Raw genomic sequence first — 26,842 nt, 5'->3', positions numbered from 1 at the left:
GTGCTGAGATCTTGGGCAGTGAAAGCCTTCATAGCGTTTGGAGTGTGATCAGGCATGTTTTCTCAATGCCTTTAATGCTGAGTTGGGTTGCTCGTTTCTCATCTGGACTGTTGTTAGGTTTAGGAATATGGGCTTGCATCTGCCAATTCCATGACTCCAATTTAAATACGTGCATCGAAGAAGACACTTGACGAGTTGGTTTCAGAAGAAACTATCTGCCATCGAGAATAGCCCAGAGGTACGAGATCACAAATTTGGCTGCGGATTTATAGTTACTTATGGAATTAGTTTTTTGGACTAACCAAAAAAAGGCTCCCCCTGTTTCGAATTTCATATTGTATGACGATGTAATTTAGATGGAGCAAGTTATGATCTATGGAGCAGTGAGCTAGAGGGAGCTCCGAGTTTGCATTTCTATTTCCATTTGAGTTAATATGGCTTGATGCATCAGTAGAAAAACTCTTTATAAATTGGTACCAGCAGAAACTATCTGTAAGTAGGCTGCATGCCGGAACGTTTGGAGGCATCAGATCTCAAATTTGGTTCTGAATTCATAACATATTGTATGTACGTATCTCTTAATCTGTAGTGCCGGGAGTTGTATCGTGTCTGAGTAAAATTTGTTAGATGAACAGGCCTCTGGCCCATGTTTAACAGAGCCTAGGACATTTTAGGGCGTGTAGATGAGACAAGTCAAATGTGTGAGTTATGTTGGGCTGCCATTTCTAAGTTCAGTGGGTTGAGGTGGTAACTGGTGATTAATCATTCCTATGGCACATGCAAAGGAGTGTTTTAACTCTCTCAATGTTACTTTAGAAATGATGGAATGTGATTTCACTAATTGCTGCTTGACAATTAAACAACCAGGACTTCGTAGCAGCTGGAAGCTTTTATTACACAGTGATTCAGTTTTGTCAGAAATAGTTGGAAGGAAAAAATTGGTAAATTATAATGTTCTTATAATTAGAATTGCAAATATAGAAATGATGGGATTCTATGAACAGTGAAGTTGTCGATGATGGCATTTGTTATATCTCGTCATGACGATGATGAAAATATTAGTTTTTCTAAAAAGCATGGCATTTTGTGAGGAGCATTGGTGAATCTGATCGGAAATGGTTGGAAAGAACGCTTGGTTGCATTGAGGAACATCATTCAGATGATATCATTCATATGATATTAATTGCTAGGCCATGTAGCCCAACTGCTGGTGTAACATCAGAACTCGTAAATGTATCCATCTAGTGGATTGCTGTTTGTTGGGGTAAGAGTGTTCATGGAAGTATATGGGGTCTGGAGTGGCTGTTTAAATGTAGAGCCTTATGGAGCCCAAGGGCAAAAATAGGTTTTCTTTGCATACCTCAACATCAACTTACTAAGTTGAACCTCGGGCTTTGCCCTCTAAAAAGCAAACACAATGAACTGTAACGTTCTTGAAATTAGTTTCTTTAATTATTCATTTAGTGTTCACTAATTTAATGATGATTAGGTCTATTATCTGCAAATTATATGAACATATCATACACAAAATATTTGTAGTTATAACCCGGCCTGATCGTTGATCCAAAAGTTGGACCACTGCATAGAGACCTAAACCCTTGATTTTGTCAATCTTTGATCTGATTTTTATAACTATCAAGTAATGCATATATTTTTATTTAAATTAAAGAACTCTGCCAAAAGTTTTTTTCTCTCCCTTTTTTGGATAAAAGAGATAGAACTTTATCAGAAGTTACAGATAAGCTATTGCTATTAGTTATAGTACATCGAATATTTTTTTTTTTCCTCAACAACAGATTAACATAATGAACAGCAAATTATCACCTTATCACAATGCAAAAGAGTGCTAGCAAGTCATCACTATTAGTTATGGTACACAAAATAATGTTTCTCAAATTTATAGTAACACAGCAAAAAATAAACTTCCATATTATCACAATGCCATTAGGGTGTGCAAGCCATTTGCTCCACAATCCATTGAACTTTCTACTTTCTTCGCACAGTCCCTCTCCATATGTACAAGCCGAAACCACCGCCTGTGCCTCCACAATCAATTCCAAGAACCACACTGGGAACATTTGGAGAGGACAAATGAATTCATGCTAACTATAAAAATTCATACTAAGTATAAAAGTACCACGGAATTACCTCAAACTAATGTAGCAACAAAATAAAACCAATTCAAACTTCTAGACTGCCAAAAACTTCTAGTTATACACCAATAGCAACAAATGCAGCACCATTTATAGATAGTTCATTCTTGGTCTCCTAGATTGCCACACTCATGGTGTCATATGCTCATAGTCCCACCAAACTTATCAATTTACCTTCCAGCCTGTGCTCCTGATTGGATTACCTTGATCTAGTACAGCCAGAGGAAGAGAAATTCAGCATTAAATAACAAAATAAACATAAAGGTACACAGAATGGTAATTTACAGAGTATTTATAAACTATTTATGCTCTATCACTTTCAAGCATACAGAGGACGTAATAATCAATATGTCGCTATTCATTCCAATACATAAAGCACTGCGTGCACATAAGAAGCTGAGGGATGATGAAAAGTACTCCACAGATAGCAGAATGCAGGGAGCATGAAACCATCAGGCATTGGATGTGCTCAGCAACACTGCTGCAATAGAGTGGAAGCACTTGGATGTGCTGGGACGATGGAGCCATAGCCATGGTCTTTAGACGCATGGTCCAGGGCGGGGCTTGGAGACTTGCTGAAGATTTTGGATCCCCCCTGAGGGAGACAGTAACACCGGAGAACAGAGGATTTGAGGTTCTCCAGAGGAGTCGTCGAAGATCTTAACAATGAGGCAAAAGCAGTCATCCGAAAATATTGCAGCAATAAAAACCAGCGAGCCGGGGAGCTGATACTCCTGCAATTCATCTTTGGCTTGCTTTGAGCAAACTGCTGCTGCCCCAATTTCTTGCTGTCCACCACCGAACCAAGTGTCAAAGCCTAGCAGAAGAAACAGTAAATGCATAATTGGAAGAAAGAAAAGGTACAGATGAACAGCAAAGGAGAAAAAGACGCACCAACAGAGATAACATTTCACCGGATGGTGCTGTTGCCACATCAGCCATGGCCCGTGCAGCTCGTTAATCTTAACTTTCTGATTAATGAAGTAATAGATCTCTGGCTATTTTCTCCTCTGTCTTCTTCCCTTGCTTTGGCTGGCGAGATGTGGATGCGTGAGATGTGAGCGATCTTGGGCCAGTCCTCGCCTCTCTCCCTCTCGCATCGCCTCGCCAGCAGCTGGGGGCAGCCGAAGATCGACAGGTTCTGAAGCGCTGTGAGGCTCCCTAGCCACTCCGGCACAACGGTCAAATTCTCGGGGAAATATAAGCAGAGCTGTTGGATGGTCATGAAGAAGGTGGGAGGCTGCTGTTGCTTATCCCTTTCTTCCCCCGATATGGACTTGAGGTTCCTGCACGACAAGTCGAAGAATTGGAGGGAGGGCATGCGCAGCTGCAAAATGCCCTCGGGCAAACACATCAGCTTATCGTCCCTGATGTACAAGCTAGTAAGAGCAGTGAGATCCTGCATCCAATCCCACCGGAACGGCGATGATAGTGCTTCACAGTTATGAATACGGAGTCTTCTCAGTCTGTACAACCCTCCTGTGGTCACTGCTAATAATAGCCGATCACCCTCGATAGTAACATCCACGACTGACGGTGGGACACGTGGTGCTACCCTCAATTTGGGGCATCCGAATACCGTAAACTTTTCAAGGCAAGGGAATGCCATCACCGATTTTCCTCCTGCCGTTGCCTCTGCAGACCATTCCTCCAAATCACGCAACTCGGACATAGAGAGACTTCGTAACAAGGGAAATATACCTCCATCCCCATAAAACTCCACTCCGATTCTCCTTACAGCATTCATACACAACATTTTGAGTTCCTGAAGAAGAGGCAGGTGACCAAGCGCTGGAAGATACTCACATCTCTGGAGATCTTTCAGCTTGATCCTAACTAGATTGTGGATTGGTGAAGATGCCATCCAAGTTGGGAACTTCATACCTGGATACCTATAAATAACTAGCTTCTTCAGATTAGAGTGAGGCTGGAGACTCTCAAATACTTCCTCCACCTCTGACATGGGGGATGCTGCCGATTCCATATATGAGTGATTGTTCCACATCAGACCCAATGATTGCAGGTTTGTCTTCGATGCCAGGTCTGCTTTCGTGGCTTCCAATGGATCCTGCACATTGTCAAGGTTCGTGATTTTTAGGTAACCACTGATCAAATTTAGGTGCTCCAACTCAGAAATAGTACGTCCACGCTCTTTGCCCGCGATAAACATGTGCATTGTTTGGAGGTTAGTCAACCGGCCCAACCAACGGGGCATGCAAATCAATCTGCTACATCCATGGATGTCTAGGTTTCTGAGGCTGCTCATATTACTCATTCCCTCGGGCAAACTTTTTAGTGCATCACAATAATCGAGGTTCAAAGTCCGCAAGTTGTGAAGGCCGGTAATCGAGCCAGGTAAAGCTTCAATAGAAGTCCCCGACAAATCAAGGAGCTTAAGATGTTTTAACTTGCTGATTGTGCAGGGCAACTCTTTGATGCCAGCTCGAGATAGATCTAATGCACGGAGATGAGTAAGGGATGACATCGCATAGATGGTAAATTCTTGATGAATATCAAACCTCATCCTATTCAATGAAATAAGTGATCTCAGTTTGTTTGCTTCAAAATCAGCCTTTAAAGTCGTCGACGACATGTTATACTCACAAAGAAATGATGAATACCGACATCCATGTGGAATTCTTGTCTTCATGCCCACCTTCGTGATCGAGGACTCATCTCCTGCGATAGAACACGCAAGATCATGCACCAAGTCATGCATCTTGCATATAATTATGTTGTTACTGAAATCTTTTATCGCATCCTGAAAAAAGGATCTCCACAACAAGCTATTGAAGTATCGGTTGCCAACTTCCTCTTCAAGCATATCACCGTCCGATGTTTGGATGAAACCTTCGGCAATCCACAGCCGAATCAGTTTCTCCCTTTCAATTCTATAATCTTTTGGAAATATCGAACAATAAGCAAAACACTGCTTTAAATCAGAAGGCAAATGATCATAACTCAACTGTAGTGCTGGTAATATACTATTCTCGTTTACAGGCAATCTCCATAGTTCGCTATCTCTGACTTGCAACCACTCCTTCTCCCCTCTTCTAGAGCTCATTAGACTTCCGAGAGCCTTTGCAGCCAAGGGCAAGCCCCCACATTTTTCAACGATCTCCTTTCCAATTTCAACCAACCTTGGAGTCTCTTCTTCTCTTCCTGGCCCAAATGCTCTCTGCTTGAACAGAGTCCAGCAGTCAGCGGATGTCAAGCCTTGCAAATTATGCGGAGCCACCGTTCCCATGATCCTGGCAACCACATGGCTTCGTGTTGTAGTTATGATCTTGCTTCCTTGCCGGCCACATCTCAGTAAGGTCTTCAGTCTCTCCCACTCTGCTTCAACCTCGTTCCAGACATCGTCCAGAACAAGCAAGAATCTCCTCCCACCCAGTTTCGTCTGGAGTTCACGTTGAGCAGCTTCCAAGTTTGAGGCTTCACACCCAATAATATTTTTAATAATTGCCTTGATGCTAAAATCATCAGAAACACATACCCACGATGTAAGATCAAAGTGCTCTTTTATCCCCTGAGCATTATAAGCTAGCTGGGCAAGTGTGGTCTTCCCAACTCCGCCCAACCCAACTATTGGAAGCACCGAGACATCACTCCTATCATCTGCACCGACCAAGAAATTTACGATCTTTTCTTTGTCTTCACCTCGTCCATAAACATCGGACTCAATCACATATGAGAAGGTCTCTCGATCGAGAGTCCTTCTTGAGGTGGATCCCTCTGCCAGATGGAATTTTGACCTCTCTTCCGCGATCTCGCCCAATCTCTTATTGATCTTTTTTATCTTGTGAGCCATCTTATAGCGAAAAGCAATTTGGTTGTCAGGAGAGAAGAAGTCGCTTACTTTTCCGATCAGCTGGGTACGTCTCTCGATCCGTCGCGGCAGTGTTTCGTACCGGAACTCATCCACCACGTCGTCGGCATCGAAAGCTGCATCCTTGAGCTTCCTCAGCCAACCTGTCAGAGCTTTGTCGCGGATGGATCTCCTCTCGGCATCATCGAGTACATCGCGGATCGTCGACAGCACGCTCTGCAGCCTCTCGATGTCAGAGTTGACGCTCTGCGCCAATCCCAGCTCTTCCCAAAATCTAGAACCCAGCTTCTCGATCACGGCTTCCAGAACAGGAGAGGCAACTGCCATTGCTGCTGCTTCTGCCATCGCGGAACGCTTCAAGGATAGATTTGAGCAAGAGATTGTAATCGGTGAGGGCTTGGTGAGCGGAGGATGCTTGGGGGTTTCCAAGTTGACCACACCAAACACTGATGAAGAAGAGTCTTGAGATGAGAGAGTCGATGACCTGCATTGATTTTCCTAAAGGAGGAAGAGGGCTGTCGGCAAGCGGACAAATCTATCAATATTCTTTTGCATCAGTGGGTTGGAGGTAAGGAATCTCTTTCTGTTTTTATCTCTCAGAAAAGCAAAAAAGAAGACGAGGACGCGCTAATGCACCAACCCCACTCAAAATTTTTTATCTTACTAATGATATTTTATTATATTTATTTTTAAAATATTTTAATTTTATTAAATATTGTTAGGCATAATCCAGTTTGATCCTTGTTACGGTAGTTAGACCGCCGTGTAGAGATCTGGACTCTTGATCGAGTCGGTCTTTGATCTGATTTTTATACCTATCAATGAATGCATATCTTTTGTTTTAAATTCTGGCAGAAATTTTTTTCTCCCTTTCTTTTTGGATAAAAAAGAAAGGGCTCTATCAATTTTTTTTGTTGAATCGCCTGCTTTACAAAGTTCTTGAGTAAACACAGCCACGAGCATCAAACAACAAAATATCCCAATACTAGCCGGAAAAATCAGAAGGAGAAGAAAAAGATCTCTATCAAAAGTTATTTTTATTAAATATTTTTTAGGCATAATCCATTTTGATCCTTGTTCCGGTAGTTAGACCGCCCTGTAGAGATCTGGACTCTTGATCGAGTCGGTCTTTGATCTAATTTGTATACCTATCAATAAATGCATATTTTTCGTTTTAATCAAAAATCTCAGTCAGAAATTTTTTTTCTCTGTTTTTGGATGAAAAAGAAAGAGCTCTACCATTTTTTTATTATTGAATCTGCTTTACAAAGTTCTTAAACACAACTACAAGCATCAAACAACAAAATATTCCATGAATGTTTTTTCTTCAAAAATATAGTAACACGTTGAAAAGCAAATTTCTCACCCTATTACTATGCAAAAGAGTGCCAGCAAGCTGTCACCACTAGTTATAGTGCACAAAATATTGTTTCTCAAATTTATAGTAACACAGCAAAAAACAAACTACCATATTATCACAATGCAATTAGAGTGCTCGCAAGCCATCTGCTCTCTTGCACATACACCTCCACAATTCATTAAACTTTCTACTTTCTTTCTGCATAGCTAATGAGATTCCAAGGTATCAAAGCGTAGATATCTTTTTGCATCAATAATGGAGGGGGACATGGCCTAGTGGGAGCTGGGGAATCTTTTTTCTTTCTTTCTTTTCAAGAAAACAGAAACCGAGATATGGACATTTCACCAACCCCACTCAAAATTATATCGCAGTCCAAGTGATCCAATAGGCATGGCTTTCCGTCTCAGATCTAATAAAATATGAAAGAACTAATTTCTGATTCAAGAGAAATTACACATAGCTTGTACCTAGAGCCCACAAAAGCATCACACATAGTTGTGGTCCATGAGGTCGTCAATGGAGTCATCTTTGCATAATTAGGGAGGAAAGGGCACTTTGAAAATGGTAAAATTTTTAAATTATTATATGATGATCCATAATAATTAATATTTATTATTATTTTAATGGAGAGAGATGGCCTGATCCTGTTATATTGGCATAGTAAAATAAATCAAAGGTATTAACTGAAGGTTTTAAAATTTTGAGATTAAAGTGTATCTTGAGGAAAGGATGTTATTGTATTTTTTTTTCTAAAAAATAATTATACTAGGCTGAAGTAGCTCCAATTTAATAATGTTGACCATTAAAGTTTGATTTTAATGACGCAAAATATTTGAGCAAAAAGTTTACTAATCAGTTGCTTTGGATATACTTGAATGTTTACAGAAAGCCAAGAAGAAAGCCTTTAGTAATTCTCAATTGAATATTAATTATCCCAAGGTCAGCTACACAAAGAAATTTGAATCAAACAAATATTTTGTGCATAATGTCCTTTTAATGCTGTTCTTGGAAAATTAGCAGGATTCACATGAGGCTGAGAGGGTGTTCCTTGTTATCAAATTACAGGTAGGTTAGAACAGGATTAATGCACCCTGAATGAATACTTGATGGTCATGGTATCTCAGAGGAAGCCTTTATGATTCTGTAATGGAATGAGATTAAGCCATAGACTGTTAAGTAATTTGATAACTGCGTTAACGAGCAAAACAAATCTTTTGCTTGCTAATGTATTCATAATAAAGCCAGTCTTCATATGTAGCCTCCTGAAAACATGAAGCCAGAGTTATCTTGGGGTTGGATTTACTACCTCGAGCTTTGCTACTAAAAAGTTAATAATAGTAGAGATTTGATGTAATTAAGCAATCTAACTCTAAGCACATGTGATGCATGCCTGAAAAAGCATGTGCAGCTACAATGTCCATTTGATTTAGTGTTTTTCTATGACTGTAGAGTAGAAAACTTAATGCATGTACTCAGATTGGGATACCGATCTTCTCTTGTTTCTATCATAAAGCAGGATTAATTCTGGGAGTGTATGCATGCCTGCATGTACGTGTGTGGTACCAAATCAATAGGTTGTAAATTAAACTTCAAGTTATATATATATATAACTTGACTTATATCTCCATCTCTTTTGAGAAGGCTAACTATCTGAGTTTTCTTCTTTTTGTTTTTTGAAATTAGAAACTTTACTATGTCCTCCAGCTAGAAGTGGAGAAGCATAAATGAGTTGGAGACAGATGAACCCAAAAAAAAAAAAAGAGAGGAGAAAGCTTAGACAATCACCAGCTCTTGGACTGTTATGGACAAGAGAATCTTTTGCGGGCACCACTGGTTTCTTTCATGTATTATTTTGTATTTGTCCTGCACCTTCAACTAGGAAATATTGCGAGGGTAAAGTTTCTTTCTCACCCGATTTGCATCAAGTTTTAAGCACATTGTACCAGAGATGACATGTTGGTTGTAATGTCCCTTTGCTTCTCCTGCTGCTAACTTATACATTTATATAAAGTATAAAAATAATTACAAAAAACAATATAAAAAACTCTACTGTTTTATATTTTTGATCTAATTTTTAGTCGAATGGGGTTTAACTGTGAGCTATCAGATCAGTCCAACCATCTTTTTTTTTAAATTCATCTCTTTACGCGTTGTTTTGCAGTTGGACCGATCCATCCGATCAGGGATAGGTCTAATCTAATTAATATTTTTTAATATTTTTAGCAGATTTTTGCTGTTATCATAATTCCCAACTACCCAGTAATAAATTTTAAAAAAACTCCCAACTTCTATTAAAAAAATAAAAAACCTCCAAACCACTCAGTAATAAATCTAAAACACGCCTCCTGGCCTTGTAGTAAAACGCTCTTTGTTACCGCGGGTTTTTATCTTAATTATAACTGGGAACTCCATGTGTCACGACTCTTGGCGAGATCCGAAAAAGATAAATTAATCAAATAAAGGAACCCAAAGGCCCTTAAAGGGCCCACGTATTCAGTTTTCACTTTTCAATGCCAAAACACATGAAGATTGAGGAGCCCGGAAACTGTGAAGAAACTCCCGTGGCCACACCTTCCGTCTGCCACATGATAATTGTGAATGCCAGTACCCATGCGAGCTAAAATATAACTCCTTGTTTCTAGCTGAGAAATGAGTTGGAGGAGGAAGGAGAGGGAGAAGCTAGGCTAGTCTCCGGAGATGGCATCCCCCTCAAATTCTGCTAACTCACCGAGCAACAACGCCGGCTCGCCGCCCTCATCGGACTCAGCCAATGAACAAGGTGGAGATGGATATCCTTCTAGCCAGGTCAATGGAGCAGTTGGCCTATATGGTACTACAGGCTCGCTACCACTTAAGGACCGGGTGGCCATCATAACAGGAGGCTCCGGCGGCATCGGAAGTGCGATCACCACCCACCTAACCTCCCTTGGTGCCAAGGTAGTCATCGGCTATGTCGGTGACCCTGCGCCGGCCGATAGCCTTGCTTCCTCCCTCAACAACTCCACCACCGCCGATTCCGGCCCACAGGCCATTGCAGTCGAAGCGGATATATCGAAAGAGGAGCAGGTGAAATACCTCTTTGACAAGGCCCAGTCAACTTTTGGCCCAAAAATCCATATCCTTGTGGCGGCTGCTGGTGTCCAAGACCCCAAGTACCCACCACTTGCCGAGACGACATTAGAGCAATGGGAGTGGGTGTACCACATCAACGCCAAGGGGACGTTCCTTTGCTGACGGGAGGCAGCAAACTGGCTTGTTCGAGGTGGCGGAGGTAGAATTATAACAATGTCGTCATCGACGGTGGGCTCGTTGAGGCCTGGGTATAGTACATACTCATCGACCAAGGGTGCGATAGAGGTGATGACGAAAATCCTAGCGAAGGAGCTGAGGGAACTGGGATCACGGCGAATGCGGTGGCGCCGGGGCCAATCGCGACACCATTGTTCTACGCCGGGAACTCGGAGGAGCGGATAAGGGCGGTGGCGGCTGAGAGCCCAATGGGCCGTTTGGGTAGCCCTGAAGATGTGGCCCCTATGGTGGGCTTCTTGGCCAGTGATGCCGGGGAGTGGGTCAATGGCCAGATCATCCGGCTGAATGGTGGATATGTTTGATTGCAATCACTCCCTTTTTGTGTTTCCTGCAAATATGAGAATTGGTTGATTATAGTGTTGCCACGAGTGCAGACGATGAATCAGCATGGCTTAGGTATGAGGTACCATGTCATTCTTTTTTTTTTTTTTTTACACCTAACTCAGCATGACGCTCTTGGCTATGATAAACTCTGTTATTCTCCATGACACTCGTTACAGCAACACTTCCCATGCCTCAAATGTCCACGATTTCTATTCTTCCATGAGGTCCAGTGTCGCATTTGTCCCCAAGACACCAAGCATATTCTCCATACTGAAAAGCTGATCAATTTATCTGCTACTGCGTGGCCTACTTTCTCAAGCGTTGAACAGCACAAGTTAAGCTTAAGCGATTGGGAATAATATGTGTGCATCCATCAAAATGTCTTGTTGGATTCTGATGCAGAACCAAAATGAACCCAACTTGGAGCTGTGTAGGAGACTTTGTTTTAGATTTGGTTGAGTCCTTGCTTAGTTTAAATTGGGTCCAAAATTATATTTGTTTAGTTCCAATTTCAGGCTTAATTAAGAGTCTAGTTTGATTAGGGTTATGATGAGGGATTTTAGGGTTAGTTGTGGTGATATAAAAAGGGTGTACAGGAGCGCCGCAAGGCTGCTGCTTCATAGATTGTTTCCCAGGAATTGAAAGAAAAAAACCAAAGCTCTGTTTTGAGCCCATCTTCTCCCTGTTTCCCCTCTGTTCGGTTGTGGATTCAGCCGCAGAACAGAGGATTATCTTCTTCACCTCGCCTTCCCCTGCATCAGTTGGTATCAGAGCAAGGAGTTCCCTGGCTCGATGGCAGATGAAGGTGTGGCGGGTGCTCCTCCCGGTGGTGATGACCCAGGGACGCCGGCGTTGTGGGCGGCCGTCCGCGGCTTGGAAGGAGCCGTCCGTGACATCCAGTAAACCCTCCAAAGCTTGCGCGTCGACATCAACCGGGAGCGACTGCAAGCCCGTGAGGATCTCCCTCACGGTCCATCGGTGCCGGCACGGGATCCACCCCACCGACGTCGGCAACGGGTTCTTCCGGAGACGTCCGACGAGGAAGAAGAGGAGGCGGTCCACGGGGCGTTTGGTGGACCGCGACTGCATCCAGGTGACCTTGGTTCCGTTGGGAGCGAACGGACCGGAGGACCCTTCGAGCGACGCTTCCCCGACGGAGTAGCGGTGGACGACGACAGCGGGTGGCGACGTCCACGGGGGAACCGGCCTGGGGTGTTCGACCGCGGGTTGCACGTTGGTGGCACGGCCTTTGGCCGGCGAGTCCCTGCGGGAGACGGGGTGTACGTGGAAGCCGATGAAGTCGGTGGGCAGCGGCCATGGAGAAACCAAGATCCCGCGGGCCGAAGGCACAATGAACTCGACCGAAGACCTCGTGTTGGGGGCTTGGGTTTTGATGGCTGGCTCCCTGATGAAGACGTGGTTGTCGACCAAGCCACTGAGCTACGGCCACGGGTGAACAGGGTCCCTGCTGCAGAACCCATGGGAAACAGGCTCCCTTGGGGTGTTCGGGACAGAGGCTCCCCTGATTTCAGATTGAAGGTGGATCTTCCTGCCTTCAGTGGTAATCTTCATATTGAAGGATTTTTGGATTGGTTGGCCGAAGTAGAAAAATTTTTTGATTATATGGAGATCCCAGATCAGAAGAAGGTGAAATTGGTTGCGTATAAATTAAAGGGTGGAGCATCTGCATGGTGGGATCAACTGCAACATAACCGCCTACGGCAAGGGAAGATGCAGATCACCACCTGGCGCAAGATGAAACAACATTTGCGTGGCCGTTTTCTCCCGCCTGACTACGAGCAGGCACTCTACCATCAGTACCAGAACTGCCGACAGGGCCCCCGGACGGTGACCGAATACACTGATGAATTCAACCGCCTCAATGCCCGCAACAACTTGTCAGAAACAGAAAATCAGCAAGTGGCAAGGTACATTGGTGGGTTGAAGCCGGCCATCCGAGATCAGGTAGATTTATAATCCGGTGTGGAGTCTGACGGAAGCTACAAGTTTAGCCTTAAAACTTGAGGCCCAGGCGGCACGGAAGGCACACCAATCTCAGCCCATGAATCGTGCATCGTCCTCGCGCCCCACCATAGCAAAGCAGAAGACTGTTGAAGGGGCGGCCACCACAAGTCAACCTCCGCCGACGTCCGCGTCAAGAGGAGCCGGAAACTTCAGCAGGCAGCAGGCGGCCCCAAAAGGTAGTGGCAACCCCTACGAGAGACCCATGCCTATAAAATGTTACAGATGTCAGGAGGTGGGGCATCGGTCTAACGAGTGTCCGAGGCGACGGCCAGTCCATGTAGTCGAAGCTGAGGATGAAGAAGAAATGCCGCATGAGGAGGAGGATCATGAAGAGGGGCAGACCGACGATGAAGACGTCGAGGTGACGGCGCCGGATCAGGGGGTTTCGGCCTCCTTTGTAGTTCAGCGAATTTTATTTGCCCCGAAGAATGAAGAAGAATCGCAACGCCACAGCATCTTCAAAACTTGCTGCACTATCAACAAAACTGTGTGCAACGTGATTATTGACAGCGGCAGCAGCGAAAACATTGTTTCCTCAGCGTTGGTTCGTGCGATGGGATTGAAGACAGAAAAGCACCCGTCTCCTTATAAGATTGGTTGGATTAAGAAAGGAGCTGAAACGAGGGTGGAAAATGTATGCAGGGTGCCCTTGTCCATCGGGAGGTACTACAAGGATGAAGTGGTATGCGATGTGGTGGATATGGATGCATGTCATGTTCTACTCGGGCGTCCATGGCAGCATGACACAGATGTTACATTCAGGGGCCGAGACAACACATACTTGTTCCGATGGCAGGGTAGGAAAATTCTGTTGGTGCCCATGAAAGAGAAGCCTACCCCCAAAACTTCTCAAGTGGAGGGGAAGTCTTTCCTTGCAGTTTCTGGTACGCAGTTCATGGCGGAACTTAAAGGGGCTGAAGAGGTTATGGTGTTGATTGTTAAGGGGACGGAGATGCCTATCCTGCAGCAGGTGCCCGAGGAGTTCAAAGAATTGTTGACAGAGTTCAAAGACATCACTCCTGCAGAGTTACCAAATGGACTGCCTCCCATGCGAGATATTCAGCACCATATTGATTTGGTGCCTGGTGCAAGTCTCCCCAATCTACCTCATTACCGCATGAGCCCCAAGGAGAGCAAAATTCTGCAGCAACAAGTTGAAGATTTGATCAAGAAGGGACTGATCCGGGAGAGTATGAGTCCGTGCGCGGTGCCTGCACTTTTGACGCCGAAGAAGGATGGGAGTTGGCGTATGTGTGTGGACAGCCGTGCGATCAACAGGATAACAGTAAAATACCGGTTTCCCATACCCCGTTTGAATGATATGCTCGACATGTTAGAAGGAGCCAAGGTCTTCTCCAAAATTGACTTACGAAGCGGCTACCATCAAATCCGGATTCGCCCTGGTGATGAGTGGAAGACGGCGTTCAAGACGAAGGATGGGTTATATGAGTGGATGGTCATGCCTTTTGGCCTATCCAATGCACCGAGCACCTTCATGAGAATAATGAATCAGGTACTAAAATCATTTATTGGAAAGTTCGTCGTCGTCTATTTTGATGATATTTTGATCTATAGTCGCAATGAAATTGAGCATAAGGAGCACTTGAGAGCAGTTTTGCTTGCTTTACGGGAGAATCAGTTGTTTATTAATCTTAAGAAGTGTCATTTTGTTACAAAACGCTTGGTGTTCCTGGGATTTGTTGTTGGGGCTGATGGCATACAGGTTGATGAAGAGAAGGTAAAGGCAATACGGGAGTGGCCGATTCCTACAAATGTTAGCCAAGTCCGCAGCTTTCATGGGTTAGCGACATTCTATCGGCGTTTCATTCGGAACTTCAGTACCATCGTCGCTCCCATCACCGAATGCATGAAGAAGGGCCAATTTCAATGGAAGGAGCAGCAACAAGCAAGTTTTGAACTGATAAAAGAAAAGCTAACTTCTGCACCAGTATTAGCATTACCGAGTTTTGAGAAGCTATTTGAAGTGGAGTGTGATGCTTCTGTGGTCGGCATAGGGGCTGTTTTGACCCAAGAAGGACGGCCCGTGGAGTACTTCAGTGAAAAACTTAGTGAAGCACGGCAAAAATGGACAACCTACGAGCTAGAGTTCTATGCCATCATCCGGGCGTTGAAGCATTGGGAGCATTACCTTATTCAAAAAGAATTTGTTCTGTACAGCGACCATCAAGCCTTGAAGTACATCAATAATCAGAACAATTTGAACCGAATGCATGTTCGATGGGTAAGCTTCTTGCAGAAATTTTCCTTTGTGTTGAAGCATCGGTCCGGGCAGCAGAATCGGGTGGCAGATGCTTTGAGTCGACGCAATGCCTTATTGACTACTATGCAGGCAGAGGTCGTGGGGTTTGAATATTTGAAAGAGTTGTATGCAGAAGATGAGGATTTCAAAGATGTATGGGCAAAGTGTACGAGTCATCAAGCAACTGGAGACTTCAACATTCAAGATGGCTATCTATTTCGGGGCAATTCTTTATGTATACCCAGATCCTCATTACGAGAGAAGCTGATTAGAGACCTTCATAGTGGCGGTCTTTGTGGACATATGGGTCGGGACAAGACCATTGCCAGTCTCACGGAAAGGTATCATTGGCCGCAGCTAAGAAGAGATGTTGGAAAATTTATTCAAAGGTGCTATACTTGCCAAACAGCGAAGGGACAGTCGCAAAACACTGGATTATATATGCCTCTACCTGTGCCAAATGCTATTTGGGAGGATCTGTCGATGGATTTTGTGTTGGGACTTCCCCGAACACAAAGGGGTGTAGATTCAGTCTTCGTGGTGGTGGACAGGTTCTCCAAGATGGCGCATTTCATTCCTTGCAAGAAGACATCAGATGCATCCCACATTGCAAGGTTGTTCTTTCGAGAGATTGTTCGATTGCATGGAGTACCACAATCTATAACATCAGATCGGGATTCCAAATTTTTGAGTCACTTCTGGCTTACTCTTTGGAGGATGTTTGACACTTCATTAAATTTCAGTAGCACTGCGCATCCTCAGACTGATGGACAGACAGAAGTGGTTAACAGGACACTGGGTAATTTGATCCGTTGTATTTGTGGGAGTACCCCGAAACATTGGGATTATGCCTTGGCCCAAGTAGAGTTTGCCTACAACAATTCTGTCCATAGTGGAACCGGAAGGTCACCTTTCTCCGTTGTTTATTCAAAGGCACCGAAGCATGCAGTGGATCTGGCGCGCCTACCGAAAATCTTTAGGAAGAGCGTGGCAGCGGAACATTTGGCAGAGGAGGTTCAAACTATACAGTTGGAGGTGAAGAAGCGCCTAGAGGACACAAATGCTAAGTACAAATCAAGGGCGGATAAACATCGAAGGCACAAAGAATTTCAAGAAGGCGACATGGTGATGGTTTTCCTGCGCAAAGAAAGATTTCCCGTGGGAACTTACAGCAAATGGAAGCCAAGAAAGTATGGCCCATACAGAATCTTGAAAAAGATCAATAACAATGCTTACGTTGTGGACCTGCCAGATAATATGGGAATTTCAATGACTTTTAATGTCGCCGAAATCTATGAATACCATAATCCTGAAGAGCAGTTATATCCAGATGCGAACTCGAGGACGAGTTGTGTTCAAGTGGAGGGGACTGATGCAGAACCAAAATGAACCCAACTTGGAGCTGTGTAGGAGACTTTGTTTTAGATTTGGTTGAGTCCTTGCTTAGTTTAAATTGGGTCCAAAATTATATTTGTTTAGTTCCAATTTCAGGCTTAATTAAGAGTCTAGTTTGATTAGGGTTATGATGAGGGATTTTAGGGTTAGTTGTGGTGATATAAAAAGGGTGTACAGGAGCGCCGCAAGGCTGCTGCTTCATAGATTGTTTCCCAGGAATTGAAAGAAAAAAACCAAAGCTCTGTTTTGAGCCCATCTTCTCCCTGTTTCCCCTCTGTTCGGTTGTGGATTCAGCCGCAGAACAGAGGATTATCTTCTTCACCTCGCCTTCCCCTGCATCAGATTCAATGTCTGAATAATTGGAAGATGCATGCCAATACATAACCTATTCTCTCTAGATGTTGAGAAATTAGAATTCTATGCTCGCATAGCTTATTCTCGATATGTGTTAAGAGGTTAGAATTCTAGCTGGAGAGGACAGGACTTTTGGCCATGGCCATGGAGAGGACAGGACTTTTGGCCATGGCCATGGACAAGGAGAATGCCATGTTCAAGTCCATGGGAGGGATGTGGATTTGAACCCTTGAACCCGCATAACTGGTGCTAGTAGAACTCGCGAACTCATATGAAAGTAATACAATGAAGGTGTCATACTCACGTAATGTGAGGGAAACAATTTAGCCACAATATTGAGATCATAAATTATGGACTGTGAGGTAAAGTTGTGGGTAGGAGTGCAAATGGTCGGATCGGATCGCGGCAGGAGTAATTCCAATCCAACTCGGTTCTTTGTTCAGGTCTTGATATTAGATCTGGACTCAACCCAATAGAAGATTGGATCCGGGCGGCTTGGGTTCACGATAAAAAATTTGGACCCAATGGGTCATTCGGGTTGAGTCGGATTCATGTATAACCCGGTCCCAACCCAAAAAATTTGAATCTGGATCCGGTTCGGATCATGTCCGGTCCATAATAACTATTCCCTTTTAACTTGTTTGAAAGATTAAATATTTGAGTCAATTACATATAAAGGATTCATGAAGATGCCCACACAAAAAAGAGATTTTAAACTTTAAAAGATTCTGTTCGTCAGCTCAAATGCCTAAAACTCCATTATATTTGGTTGCTAATAGTGTCATCAAATACAAACTCCAAAAAAGCGCACGGATTAACACAGTTCAGACATGTAGGTTTATCAAGACCAAGTTCTCATTGAAGATAGTAATGTTACTTGTCGCATTCATATACACAGAAAGAAGCGAGCTAATGACAGGAGTGTCCCATGAACACGGGTTTTAAAACATTAAGACGACAAAAATCTGCCAAGGCCATGCTCTAACTGAAGACAGTAACAATACGTGGCACACTCATATACAAATAAATAAGTAGGTTATTGATGGAACGAGCATTTCCTACATCTTCTCGACACCGCGAGCTATCTTTTATTTTCTATTTCCTTTTCCTCTGTTCCTGTTTGTTCCTTTCTGTAACAGGGTTATGTGCTCTCTGAAGTTGCAGTGAGGGTCCATTGACTGCCGAACAAAAGAAGTCTATGCCTTTCTCGGTAGAGACCGCAGATGAATGTTTGTTGGATGAAATTGGGAGATTAAAAAGCTCGCTCAAAAAGGCTAGCTAGCTAAAAGATATTATTTAGGTTTCTTAATCTTATATATAACTACCCAAAGTCTATTCAACAAATAATCAATACGGGGCTAAACACACTCCCACACGAGTTTTTACATACTCTTCTTATTTAAGTCCTAACATCCTCGTAAGGCTAAGGGTTCAAATCTATTTAAATCTAATCACAAGTACTATGATTGGCCCGTGGTTAGTCTGAATGAGCCTATGTTGCAGTGTTTCCTATTCCATATAGTCCATGGGCAGGGTCTACTCTAATACCATTTGTTACAACTCAAAATCTCATCCAAAAAAGCTAGCTGCAAGGTATTATTTAAATTTTTTGATCTTATATAAATATAAAAGATCTACCCAGTGAATAATTGATGTGGGACTACACATGCTTCCACGGGTCCTCACATATAACCTACTTAGAAAGGTTAGTTTATGTTATGATTGTATGGAGATGGGGTTCGGCGGGGAGAGAGCGAGATTAGGATTTGGCCTTTGGAAATTGGGATGCGACTCAGGACTCGGGACTTGGGAGTCGGGAGAGTAGAGACGGAGTCACAAAGTTGGATTGGGAGAGTAGAAACCGACTTAACCACCTCTTGCGGGTCCTAACGGCATTACGAAGTTCAGGCCGGGTCATAGAGTAGAAGATCCAAAATTGATCCAAAATTAAATAGGTCGAGTAGAGCCTCGTCAGAATTTAGTAAACTCAGATTTGACGTAAAAAATAGAATAGATTTAATTTTAAAACCCATCCTGGCTCCATGGATTTTTAAAAAAAGGTTGAATCGGGTCTAAGCGGGTTGGGTAGGGTTACAGGTCAATCCGGCCTATTACAGCTTTAGTTATGGATCATAGGACTCTCTTATCGCAGCTATCATGTGTTTGGTTCTAATCCATTCTTAAGTCTTGCTTAGGGTGCTTCTAGAAGCAAAATGGATCGCACGACATATATCTTGATTTGATGGCACAATAACTGCTTATCTGTTACCTTCCAACTCAACCTGGACTTGGTTAGCAGTGACTTCAAGGCTTCTCGAACTCGGTTTGGATCTGATGGTGGGTTGAATGCCATCAGAAAAAGTTGAATGATATATTAACTTGCTGTCCGAATATGACACAGTTTTGCCTTGCTATTGTATTCTCGGTCTTTGATTTCCTCGTTCAAGCACTTTCATTATGTTAATACTCTTTAGACGATCATAACTTTCTCATCCGAACTCCAATCGAGACAATTCAAATAGTGTTGAAAAGCTTAGCTGATACCAAATATAGTAGAAATGTTTTTAGCTTGAAATTCTATTTTTGCTACTTAGGGCGAAGCTATTTTTTAGACTAATATGCATTAGACTGCATGAAATACTACAACTTGACAAAACATAGTAAAATGTTGAGCTCTTTAGATACTTGTAATCAAGTGTCACCTTGTATTCTTTTCTTAGCTGATCTAGTGATGGTCCACAGGTCACTTGGGAGCTTCTAATATAATATAGGGCATGAATCTAGCCCTCGATCTTGTCTTAACATGATTCTCGATGCACCCTTAATATTGTCTTCATCTCTAGTAATATTAGCCTATTTCAACATTCAATTTATGCTTTTAGTTACAAAGTTTGATGTTCAAAGGGTCAGGGTAATCAAAGGGTAGTCAAGTTTCTCCGGCTTGCATCAGTTCATGCGCAACCTGGATTTTACTCATTTCCTCTAGAGTAAAGTTTTTAATTACAAACTTAGCAATCTCAGAAGATGCTCAATATTGACATGGATAGAGATCTTGGTATCTTGGATGAGATTGGAAGTTTGGATCAAGAAGGAAAACACCAAGATCTTAACAATCTTAGTCAATATTATAGGAATCACAATTTCTTAGATCTTGGTTATTGTTATAATATATTTAATTTAAACAATTAATTACAAAAATCTTATTTTTAAGATTATGAAATGTAAATTAGGAGATCCTAGGTAATACTTTGATCTCATATCAATTGATATATCAATCTACGTCAATTTAAACTGATTGATATAACTATGGCCGAGATTTATAATATTCATGTCAGTACTTGCTCTATATTGCTAGAAACTGATAGCGAGATGAAAATCTTACTCTAGAATCTAAAATATTTTCTTTCCATATTCCTAAAAGACCATCTTATCTTATATTATTTTTATAAAAAAATTTACAAGAAAAATAAATCCTTTTCACTTTGCACATTTAGTATCATCTTTTTAACTTTGTAAACTTAGAAGAACTTTTAGATTTTAAAAGTCTATCTCCACGCAAATTCGATTGGATTTGGACTAGATGATGGAGGTCTTACATCAATAATCCGAGCCATTAAATATATTTTACTACCTCTAAATTGTTTATATATTTAAAATTATATGATTTGAAGACTCTCAGTCTATATATATCAAATAGTCAAAAAACTTGCATTGTTTCTTGTTATTTAAACAATTCTTTTTTTTTTTAACTTGATGCATAAGATAGCAGTCTCCAAATTGTATGATTTTTAATAGGTAAACAGTGTAGAGATAGTAGACTATATCCAATTGCTTGAATTATCTATGTGAAACCCTGGTTTGTAAAGGATAACCTAGCTACAAGGCAACGGATTTTTTTCCTCAAAACAAACAAGTTTGAGCATCCTATAGGCAAACGTAGTGCCATGTTTAAATATTCCTTTCCTGTGGAGCATTTGATATTCAAGTTAAAATTGTAACGACCCCCAGAACCCCGGCCTCTCTTATTACCATATCGAGGACAAAAATAAATAGAGGAATCACGACGAGGAAGAAGAGGACGAGGAACCTACGCTTAAGTAACATTGGAGGTTGAGGCTGTTGTGCGAGGAACCAGATGAACAGGAGGGATGGAGATGACAACAAGTTTATACTTCATCATACTCCTCGAGTCTTGAGATCACAATCTATCGCAACCTTTTTTTTTTTTTTTTGATGAGAACAATCTATTGCAACCTAATACTTCCCAAGGATCCCTTTTTTTGCGTTTTTTTGGTAACGCTGAACTCTTTCCTTAAAAACTGAATGTGTACATAAGAGTTCACATACTCTTACAACCCATACCTTGTAAGTTAAAATTCCATGCACGAGTCTGTAACTTCTTTATCACCATGCAATATGATATAGGTTTAAAACACTCCTGTCAACGGAAAGCTTCTAATAAAACGATTGCCGTAGACCCAAGCGATGTATATGTTGACTGACAGAACCATTATATGAGACATCAAATAATGTAGAGAAGCTGTTAATGCATCCTGGCTGCATCCCCTGTTTTTTCCGGTGCCAGACTGTTCTACGCCCCCCACCAACTTGGTTTCATGCCGTCTCTCTCTCCATGACCACCTCCATTATCACCAATCCCAGCTTTAGTCAGACTGCCTTCATGGTCCCTACGGTCCGGATGTTGTCGAACATCCCACGGTAATGGCACTTGGATCCGTTGATGAGAGCCTGTCACTTAGATGCTGTCCAATTAAATCATATCTAAATCATATCTTGTCTCCTAAAATTTTGGAAACTTGTAGTGCCTGTTTGTTCTATTTTTATTTTTAAAATAAAATTACACATACCAAAATAATAAAAAAAATGCTTGATGGTATTATTTTTATTCTTGATTTTCTAAAATATCTTTTTTATTTTTTTTAAAAAAAAATAAAATAAAAATTTTTTACTTTTACTATTTTAACAACAAAAAAAAATCATATTTTTAACACCACGAAAAATGCCTTTCTTTCTTATCACCACCTGCAGGACATTACCCACATCCCTACCACCATTATTCCGTTGTCGCCATCACCATTACTACAACCACCGCTACCTCCCATGCTTCTGGGGCCATTGCTATTGTTGCTAAGAGCATCATCCTAGTACCAAATTCGACCTTCTTTTCCAATGGGTCTTGGCCGGCAAATTGGGTCCCCATGCACGTGGGATTCAGGGCCGCTGTGGCCAGGCTACTATATATGTACACAAGACTTGGGGCCCGCTGAATGCCAAGCTAGCAGGCTGTCGTGCACATGGGGCCGGGACGATGGGAGGATTCAAGGCCCATTGGTTCAGAACTCGAATTTTTAATTTCGACAAATCTATTGTTTGTGATTCTTGATCTTGTGTACTTGTCTTGATAAGAAGAATAAAAATCCTAAATTGTTTCAAAATTTCATCGAGCATGAAGAATTAATCATTTGATAGAATTAAATTTTATCATTATTTTTTAATAAATTTTGATTTTAATCTTTTAGGGTTTTAATCTCAATATTATCTTGCTTTAATAACATATGTAAAAATGTTGGATCATCATACTAGGGATTAAAATGCAATAAATATGTTATTTATTGGTCTAGAAATAGTGAAAATGAGTGGATGCCTTTTAATCTTGCCCCACCTCTATATAGGTCACATCTCTTAAAGAATAGTCTTTATGCCGTGAAAATTTCTAGGGCTAGTTCGTCATCCATCTCTCCTACTTTATGTTGCTATATGATAGAACACACAACCCTTCGACTTACATAGAACGGTTTAAAACAAAGTTGGACAAGGATGGGAGAAGGAACTGTGTCCAAATAAAATAGACTAATAATCTAATTATTAGGTTCTCTCATTAAGATATTCAAATAACCAATAATTAGTTTCTGCACTTCCATACCTCATCCTTCTTCTGGTCTAAAATATTGGATCTTGGTTGCTTGCTAAGAACAAAGATAAATGGAGATTAATTGGGTGCCTTATCTATCTTGCCGTCGCTTGTGCTAATTTGTCATTTGCCTCCCTCGGCATCTAAAGTAAACATGAAGGCATCCTTCTTTTTTCCTTTAATGCCACAAGGTTCCATGCAAGCATCTGGTGATTCAGATTGAGCAAGCTATGGTGATTCATAATGTTCCATCACTGGTTATTATGTCATGCTTGGTGCTTCACCATTCTCTTCAAAATTCAAAAAACAAGGCATGGGTTCTTGCTTTTTAACTGAAGCAGAATATTGTGCACCCAAGAAGCACCTGTTACGAATTAACTTGGCTGAATTACTTTGAAAGATTAATTAGGTCCGCAACCTACTGTTCTCAATATCAATTTTTGATTGGCAAGTCGCCTAGTTGAGGGGAACTATTGGAGACATGATTGCTAACTACAGACTAATTAACTTTTCTAACTTGTGGGAACTGCTGTCTATAAATTTCTGTCTATAATTTTTTCTATTTGAGAAGTTATGATTCGTTTTTGGAGGACATACGATTAGTAACTATGAACTAATGGACTCATCTAGTGGTGAGATCTGCTGCCTGTTTATTTTTCTATTTTTTTATTTTATTTCTTTAACAATTAATCTGTATGGAATCCAAAACTTGGGCTAGATAAATGATGTTTGTAATTTATATTCATATATTAAAGAGGCTGAGAGGGTGTTCCCTGTTATCAAATTACAGGTAGGTTAGAACAGGATTAATGCACCCTGAATGAATACTTGATGGTCATGGTATCTCAGAGGAAGCCTTTATGATTCTATAATGGAATGAAATTAAGCCATAGACTGTTAAGTAATTTGATAACTGCGTTAACGAGCAAAACAAATCTTTTGCTTGCTAATGTATTCATAATAAAGCCAGTCTTCATATGTAGCCTCCTGAAAACATGAAGCCAGAGTTACCTTGGGGTTAGATTTACTACCTCGAGCTTTGCTACTAAGAAGTTAATAATAGTAGAGATTTGATGTAATTAAGCAATCTAACTCTAAGCACATGTGATGCATGCCTGAAAAAGCATGTGCAGCTACAATGTCCATTTGATTTAGCGTTTTCTATGACTGTAGAGTAGAAAACTTAATGCATGTACTCAGATTGGGATACCGATCTTCTCTTGTTTCTATCATAAAGCAGGATTAATTCTTGGAGTGTATGCATGCCTCATGCCTGCATGTACGTGTGTAGTGCCAAATCAATAGGTTGTAAATTAAACTTCATGTCCAGCCAATGGTTTCTCATATATATATATATATATATATATATATATATATATATATATATATATATATATATATATATATATATATATATATATATATATATATATATATATATATATATATATAACTTGACTTATATCTCCATCTCTTTTGAGAAGGCTAACTATCTGAGTTTTCTTCTTCCTTTTTTTTTTGAAATTAGAAACCTTACTAAGTCCTCCAGCTACAAGTGGGGAAGCATAAATGAGTTGGAGTCAGATGAACCCAAAAAAAAAAAAGAAAAGGATGAGAAAGCTTAGAGACGCAAAAAGGAAAGAAACGTTACAATCACCAGCTCTTGGACTGTTATGGACAAGAGAATCTTTTGTGGGCACCACTGGTTTCTTTCATGTATTATTTTGTATTTGTCCTGCACCTTCAATTGGGAAATATTGCGAGGGTAAACTTTCTTTCTCACCCGACTTGCATCAAGTTTTAAGCACATTGTACCAGAGATGACATGTTGGTTGTAATGTCCCTTTGCTTCTCCTGCTGCTAACTTATACATTTATATAAAGTATAAAAATAATTACAAAAAACAATATAAAAAACTCTACTGTTTATATTTTTGATCTAATTTTTAGTCGAATGGGGTTTAACTGTGAGCTATCAGATTAGTCCAACCATCTTTTTTTAAAATTCATCTCTTTATGCGTTGTTTTGCAGTTGGACCGATCCATCCGATCAGCGATAGATCTAATCTAATTAATAATTTTTAATATTTTTAGCAGATTTTTGCTGTTATCATAATTCCCAACCACCCAGTAATATGTTTAAAAAAAACTCCCAACTTCTATTAAAAAAATAAAAAACCTCCAAACCACTCAGTAATAAATCTAAAAAACGCCTCCTGGCCTTGGTAGTAAAACGTTCTTTGTTACCGCGGGTTTTTATCCTAATTATAACTGGGAACTCCATGTGTCCATGACTATTGGCGAGATCCGAAAAAGATAAATTAATCAAATAAAGGAACCCAAAGGCCCTTAACGGGCCCACATATGCAGTTTTCACTTTTCAAGGCCGAAACACATGCAGATTGAGGAGCCCGGAAACTGTGAAGAAACTCCCGTGGCCACACCTTCCGTCTGCCACATGATAATTGTGAATGCCAGTACCTATGCGAGCTAAAATATGACTCCTCCTTGTTTCTAGCAGAGAAATGAGTTGGAGGAGGAAGGAGAGGGAGAAGCTAGGCTAGTCTCCAGAGATGGCATCCCCCTCAAATTCTGCTAACTCACCAAGCAACAACGCCGGCTCGCCGCCCTCATCGGACTCAGCCAGTGAACAAGGTGGAGATGGATATCCTACTGGCCAGGTCAATGGAGTAGCTGGCCTATATGGTACTACAGGCTCGCTACCACTTAAGGACCGGGTGGCCATTATAACAGGCGGCTCCGGCGGCATCGGAAGTGCGATCACCACCCACCTAGCCTCCCTCGGTGCCAAGGTAGTCATCGGCTATGTCGGCGACCCTGCGCCGGCCGATAGCCTTGCCTCCTCCCTCAACAACTCCACCACCGCCGATTCTGGCCCACGGGCCATTGCAGTCGAAGCAGATATGTCGAAAGAGGAGCAGGTGAAATACCTCTTTGACAAGGCCCAGTCCACTTTCGGCCCAAAAATCCATATCCTTGTGGCGGCTGCTGGTGTCCAAGACCCCAAGTACCCACCACTTGCCGAGACGACATTAGAAAAATGGGAGTGGGTGTACAACATCAACGCCAAGGGGACGTTCCTTTGCTGCCGAGAGGCAGCAAACCGGCTTGTTCGAGGTGGTGGAGGTAGAATTATAACAATGTCGTCGTCGACGGTGGGCTCGTTGAGGCCTGGGTATAGTACATACTCATCGACCAAGGGTGCGATAGAGGTGATGACGAAAATCCTAGCGAAGGAGCTGAGGGGAACTGGGATCACGGCGAATGCGGTGGCGCCGGGGCCAATCGCGACACCATTGTTCTACGCCGGGAAATCAGAGGAGCGGATAAGGGCGGTGGCAGCTGAGAGCCCAATGGGCCGGCTGGGTAGGCCTGAAGATGTGGCCCCTATGGTGGGCTTCTTGGCCAGTGATGCCGGGGAGTGGGTCAATGGCCAGATCATCCGGCTGAATGGTGGATATGTTTGATTGCAATCACTCCCTTTTTGTGTTTCCTGCAAATATGAGAACTGGTTGATTATAGTGTTGCCAAGTGTGCAGTCCATGAATCAGCAAGGTTTAGGCGTGAGGTACACTGTTATTCTTTTTTTCTTACACCTAACTCAGCACTACACTCTTGGCTATGATAAACTCTGTTATTCTCCATGACACTCTCGTTGCAACAACACTTCCCATGCCTCAAATGTCGCATTTGTCCCCAAGACAGCAAGCATATCCTCTACTGAAAAGCTGATCAATTTATCTGCTGCTGCGTGGCCTACTTTCTCAAGCTTTGAACAGCACAAGTTAAGCTTAAGGGATTGGGAATATGTCTGCATCCATCAGAATGTCTTGAAGGATTCAATGTCCAAATAATTGGAGGATGCATGCCAATACATAGCC

At 41.9% G+C, this 26,842-nt stretch overlaps 2 protein-coding genes and 2 pseudogenes across 4 annotated transcripts; 3 read left to right on the top strand and 1 right to left on the bottom strand.

The window, feature by feature from the left end:
• Nucleotides 1-1,844: 1,844 nt before the first annotated feature.
• On the bottom strand, nt 1,845-6,602 carry LOC108510961 (disease resistance protein RGA2-like). 3 transcript variants are annotated; one of them, XR_015986835.2, is made up of 4 exons: nt 3,048-6,602; nt 2,571-2,970; nt 2,149-2,362; nt 1,845-2,068 (listed from the first exon to the last, which is right to left on the bottom strand). XR_015986835.2 is itself a non-coding variant. In XM_088721286.2 (2 exons), the coding sequence occupies exon 1, from the start codon at nt 6,325-6,327 to the stop codon at nt 3,088-3,090; it is 3,240 nt and encodes a 1,079-aa protein (XP_088577412.1). In that variant the 5' UTR covers nt 6,328-6,602; the 3' UTR covers nt 2,378-2,970; nt 3,048-3,087. The 3 variants fall into 3 exon arrangements, 1 of the variants encoding a protein (XP_088577412.1); XR_015986836.2 differs by having other exon boundaries at nt 2,571-2,941; XM_088721286.2 differs by lacking the exons at nt 1,845-2,068; nt 2,149-2,362 and having other exon boundaries at nt 2,378-2,970.
• A 2,868-nt stretch (nt 6,603-9,470) lies between these two features.
• Nucleotides 9,471-12,222, top strand: LOC148703305 (NADPH-dependent aldehyde reductase-like protein, chloroplastic pseudogene; annotated as a pseudogene).
• Nucleotides 12,223-12,454: 232 nt separating this feature from the next.
• On the top strand, nt 12,455-12,952 carry LOC148703304 (uncharacterized). Its single transcript, XM_088722925.1, has one exon. It carries the CDS (start codon nt 12,455-12,457, stop codon nt 12,950-12,952), a length of 498 nt encoding a protein of 165 aa, XP_088579051.1.
• Nucleotides 12,953-25,333: 12,381 nt separating this feature from the next.
• On the top strand, nt 25,334-26,554 carry LOC103711285 (NADPH-dependent aldehyde reductase-like protein, chloroplastic pseudogene; annotated as a pseudogene).
• Nucleotides 26,555-26,842: the final 288 nt, after the last annotated feature.

This window comes from Phoenix dactylifera, chromosome 5 (assembly GCF_051530095.1).
Source record: "Phoenix dactylifera cultivar Ajwa chromosome 5, Ajwa_hap1_PhDact_Kaust_v1.1, whole genome shotgun sequence".
NCBI classification, from domain to species: Eukaryota; Viridiplantae; Streptophyta; class Magnoliopsida; order Arecales; family Arecaceae; genus Phoenix; species Phoenix dactylifera.
This window is presented reverse-complemented; position numbering and strand designations above follow the sequence as displayed.

Bases quoted from the DNA above. Each gene is read 5' to 3' on its own strand.
- LOC108510961 (XM_088721286.2), bottom strand. From the start codon at position 6,327: ATGGCAGAAGCAGCAGCAATGGCAGTTGCCTCTCCTGTTCTGGAAGCC.
- LOC148703304 (XM_088722925.1), top strand. From the start codon at position 12,455: ATGGGAAACAGGCTCCCTTGGGGTGTTCGGGACAGAGGCTCCCCTGAT.